Source organism: Phaethon lepturus, unplaced genomic scaffold, assembly GCF_000687285.1.
Source record: "Phaethon lepturus isolate BGI_N335 unplaced genomic scaffold, ASM68728v1 scaffold14749, whole genome shotgun sequence".
Taxonomy (NCBI): Eukaryota; Metazoa; Chordata; class Aves; order Phaethontiformes; family Phaethontidae; genus Phaethon; species Phaethon lepturus.
In genome coordinates, this window is record NW_010562886.1 from 37,050 (window position 1) to 41,565 (window position 4,516).

The 4,516-nt window shown below is 39.6% G+C and overlaps 1 protein-coding gene across 1 annotated transcript in view; it reads right to left on the minus strand.

The window, feature by feature from the left end:
* Nucleotides 1-2,563, minus strand: part of MTRF1 (mitochondrial translational release factor 1) — an 11,816-nt gene extending 9,253 nt beyond the window's left edge. The window contains exon 1 of the mRNA XM_010294427.1: nucleotides 2,110-2,563. Within this exon, the coding sequence (XP_010292729.1) occupies nucleotides 2,110-2,545 (436 nt within the window). The 5' untranslated portion in view covers nucleotides 2,546-2,563. The remainder of the gene's footprint in view (nucleotides 1-2,109) is intronic.
* Between the last annotated feature and the right edge of the window lie 1,953 nt (nucleotides 2,564-4,516).

Consider the following 4,516-nt stretch of genomic DNA (forward strand, 5'->3'; position numbering starts at 1 on the left):
CGCAAGGAGTGCGGGCTCCACACCTCTGGGCATCTGGTTCCCGTTCACAGCAGCCAACACACACACACATTGACTGGTGGCCCCAGCAGCAAGTCTTAAGAACTAAATGGGCTGAGATGTTGAATCAGCTTTGTATACTGGGCAAGGACAGCAGCAGGTCCTCCATATCACAGTTTTTACTTTACGCTCTGGGGGCTTTTTTCTTTAAATAAAAGTTGAAAGATCAACACTTGAACCTGGCATCCCCTGTACATAAGGCAAGAACTGTATAAATTTCCCTACCAGTATGTCACATCTCCAACCCAAACTGGACACTGATCAAAGGCTTCTAGCTGGTCCAAAAAGCATCATTATGGACTAGTTAAATAAACAGTATCAAATTAACTACTGTCAGCAGAGGTAAAAGAATGGTCTGGTGGTGACCACCGAGCTTAAAGTTCAAAGGATTGATGTCCCATTCCAACCTCTCTGCAAACCCGACTTTAAGAATTCACTTAATCTACCCCGTGACTCACATCACCAGTGGCAAACGGGGAAATAGTATTTTTTCTGCTTCACTGAGTGTTGCAAATATAAAATCCTGTAGCAATTATGAGGAATTCAGGTACTACAGCGAAGAGGACCAGTTAGGGAGCTAAACAGAAAACAAAGAGCAGTCAAATGAAGGGAACATCTGTGTTTTAACTTCGCCACACAAAGAACAGTACAGGTAACATAATGTGGCTCCATTTAATTAACTTCTTGGCTGCAATTTTCTGTCATTCTTTTCTTTTCCCTTCTTTCAACTAGAAGCCACTCCATTCATCCACATAATAATTTACGGAATTAGAAGAATTTTTCATTATATTTACTTGATCCAAAAATAGCCTTTTTAAGTTGAAGTATGAATTTTCCAGTGTTTTCTTATTACTTTCTAATTCTTCCAAGAACATTTCTTTTTCATTGTTAAATTTTTGTCCCTCCTCACCTTCATTCCTCTTCCTCGTTCTCCAGTGAAGAGACTTGAGAGGGTTGGGGATTAAAACTTTTCAATAACCACCATTTTTTCCAAAAGCAAACATCTATTTATTGCTAAAACGAAAGAATACAAATGTTTTCCACCTTTGTAAACAAGTTACATTTTTACCAGCTTTATTTCAATATGGCTTTTACTGTTTTGTCAGCACCTCTTGGTTCTCTCTGAAAGGCACCATGAACTTGCACCCTCCTCCATTTACACCACTGGCTACCCATTTCTCCTGTTCTTTGCTTTTCCCTTGCTTCCCTTCTTTAATGTAAGCCTCATTCTCTCCAGGGCAATGTTTCCCTCTCTTGGCTTAATATCTATCTGTGTAGCCCAGTGGATGACATTTTTTTCTTTCCTACTGTGTGGACCTCTTCTCAGACTTCTAACATTTTTTTTTTCTCAAAATATTGCACTGTTACTTATTTTGTAAATTCTTTTACTCCCTGTATACTTTCTTATTCCTGAATGGTATCAGAAACAGCGACAATTTTTAATTCTTTTTTACCACAACTTCTACTGTAGCAGAGTATTGAAAAGCAACAGCTTCTTAGACAACCATCAGTTTTTATTCCTTAAAGGACTCCTCAAATATTTTTGAAGAAAGCTTTTGTCATTTAAATGGGAAGCTGACAGTTCAGAGCCTAAGGAAAGTTTATATACTTTGCTCAGTAAGTATCCATGAACTGACTAGATGGCATCACATTTTAAATAACATGGCTGAAGCCTGCATCTATCAAATGCATTAGGCTTGCTGATTTTTTTTTCTTCAGATCACACTGCTCTCGGTTCTACCAAAACACAACCTTAAACCAAACATTTCCAAACTGTTTCTGCTAGATGGATAGCCCTGAGGTTCCAGACGAGCCCCACTCTCCCCAGTTGGCTGTATTAAGACCTCAAACTGAAGTGAGGTGAGATGAAAAATGGAAGGATGTGGCTGGGTGCAGAAAGCCCTAACAGTGTGCATGCTCCCAGGAGCATGGGACCAGGGGGTGTTCCAGGGCTGGCTTAACTTACTTAAAAGGTTTCCTCAAAGGCTGGGCAATGAAGTTTATCGCAAGCAAAGCTACTGTTTTCAAAGAAGCAAGTAGATGTGTTCTTACCTCTGCACATAGCTTCTAACTCCTGAACTTCTCTCTCAGCCTCTTTGATTTCCTGAAATGCAGCTGCAATGGGGGACAGGTCGGCACATCTCCGCCTCAGGGTTCTTTCCTCAAAGTCATTTATTGAGTCAGCACTTAACAGATGACTAACCTGCTGGTATTCCTTGCTTAGAGTCTCCAGATACTTCTGCACAGCCTCATGCTTCCACAATGCTTGAGAATCCTGATGTTTTTTCCTATGCTGACTGTTAAAAGACAGAGTGAATCTAGCTGTGTCCAATAAAGATTTTGGCCTCCAAAATCCACAGTTGTGCAGTCCCACCACATAACCTATCTTCTTTACAACAGGAGGGAGAAGACAGCTCTGAAGTTGACCGTGACAATAGCAACTGGCAAGCAGGCTCTTGAAAAGACAAGCACTTTGGAAAGGTTTCATTTTGTTTCTTATTTTTCCACCACCTGAAATTAAAAGTAGACAGTACATGGACCAGTGTTATTATCTAAGAAAAAGAGAGCTTTTTGTTAAAAAACAAAACAAAACAAACAAGCACAATAACCGTATCAAGCCCAAATCCTGTTCTTGATTATACCACCACAAATGCAACCGTCATGGACAAAACTATTCCTGTTTTAGCCCTAGTTTGAACCAGAAATTCTTATCAGCACTGTTGTACTGCAGGTTAGAAAAGGTCTCTTCCCTCACCTCCTCAAACAATTTATTTATGCTGTGGAAAAGCTACTGTAGATGCAGCTTTACAGACAACAGCTTCATTTTGCCGTATGTCTCACTGGAAAAATCCATCCATTTCATGCCTTACTGGCGAAAGAAAAACGTTGCTGAGAGAAGACAGATCTAGAGGTACAGAATTCTATATAGAGAATGTATGAAATGTCCAGAATTATCTGCAAAACTATACCCACTACCATACTTTGGCAGGAGGACATTAGTAACATCAACCTGACCTTGCAACAGGTTAGTCAATAGGACTTGCAATTCGCAAGGAATTACTCACCCATATATGTACTATGGAAGACACAGGAACAGTGCTTTACGTCCCCTGTGTACTCCTTCCCATGATATATTTACATATAAGTGACATAAATATTTTCCCTCCAAAAAGTAAGAAGTTGGTACTCTGAAATACAGCCCCCGTATTTTTCTGAGACACTTGGCCTACAGTTTTGCAGGACACAGGCTCCCCTTAGCATCACTGTCACTCTAGGAAACACCTTTTCCTCTCCATTTTGTATCATCTACATTGCAAACTATGTTATGAATCCTTAGTGTGCTCTAAAAATTTATATTGGAGTGCAAGAGTCTACCAAGAGGACTAAATTGAAATAATTCCTATTCTAGGACTACTCACACAGAGAAGATCTAACAAATAAAGAAGCACTCTTTAGTATCTCTGCCAGTGCCACAATCCCATCTGTCTACTGATTTTTACAAAAAAGTGGATTCAGAGAAAATGAGAGCATGAAACTTTTGCAACAGGATCTCCTTGAAACATACACTTCAGTTTTCTGACGCGATTATTTTTTACTCATCAGTGACAAGACCTTCTGTGCACCTTCAGGCATTTTATTAACAAATTACTATGACATTCTAACCACTCAACTCACCGATTAGCCTCACCTATTTACTTTCATCCATTTGTCCAAAATGAAGAAAGAGCAATATGCAGTAAAACCAGAAGTACTGTGTCTTGCTTGGCTGGATGTCTGTTTTACTGCCCACAGGAGGAGGGAAGGACCTTAATTCTGCTTCTGCACTTTCCCCAGATCCCCCAGCCAGCAGGTGCTATCGAACTCACAGAAGCAACCTCAGGACTGCTTTAATGTACAGAAAGCCAGCGATACCCCTCATGGATTGCTCTAGTGACTAAAACCAGCTGGGATCATGTTCCCTTCACCAGGAACACAGCAAAAGGCACAAATCTGGCTCATCATCTACAACCCCGGACTTAGTTGCTTAGGGGTACAGGTAGGCTCAATTCCAAAAAACCTAAATCTGCTGGTGATACTGGAATTGCCCCAGATCAGCACGGCCCACTGTCACTTAGTCAAGTGCTAATCATCGTTAACTAATTTTAAAAATTAATATTTTAATTAATTATTTAATTAAATATATTAATTATAAACACATAATGAATTTTTTACTGGTGTCATTAAAGAAACGATGTGGTCAAATAGTAACAGATTTGTAGTATTGTTCCGCCTGAGCTCTCAGAAATGAAATTATCGGTTTAAAATGCCTAAAAACCTAAGTAATGGTATGACACAGACCTGCAAGGAAGTCAGAAATTTCAAAATAACTTTGCCATGTTAAATAAAAAAGGTATCTCCTTTTCAGAGAGACGTTGCCGCATTACATTTGTGCGGAAATAAGCACACATAAAACTTTTAC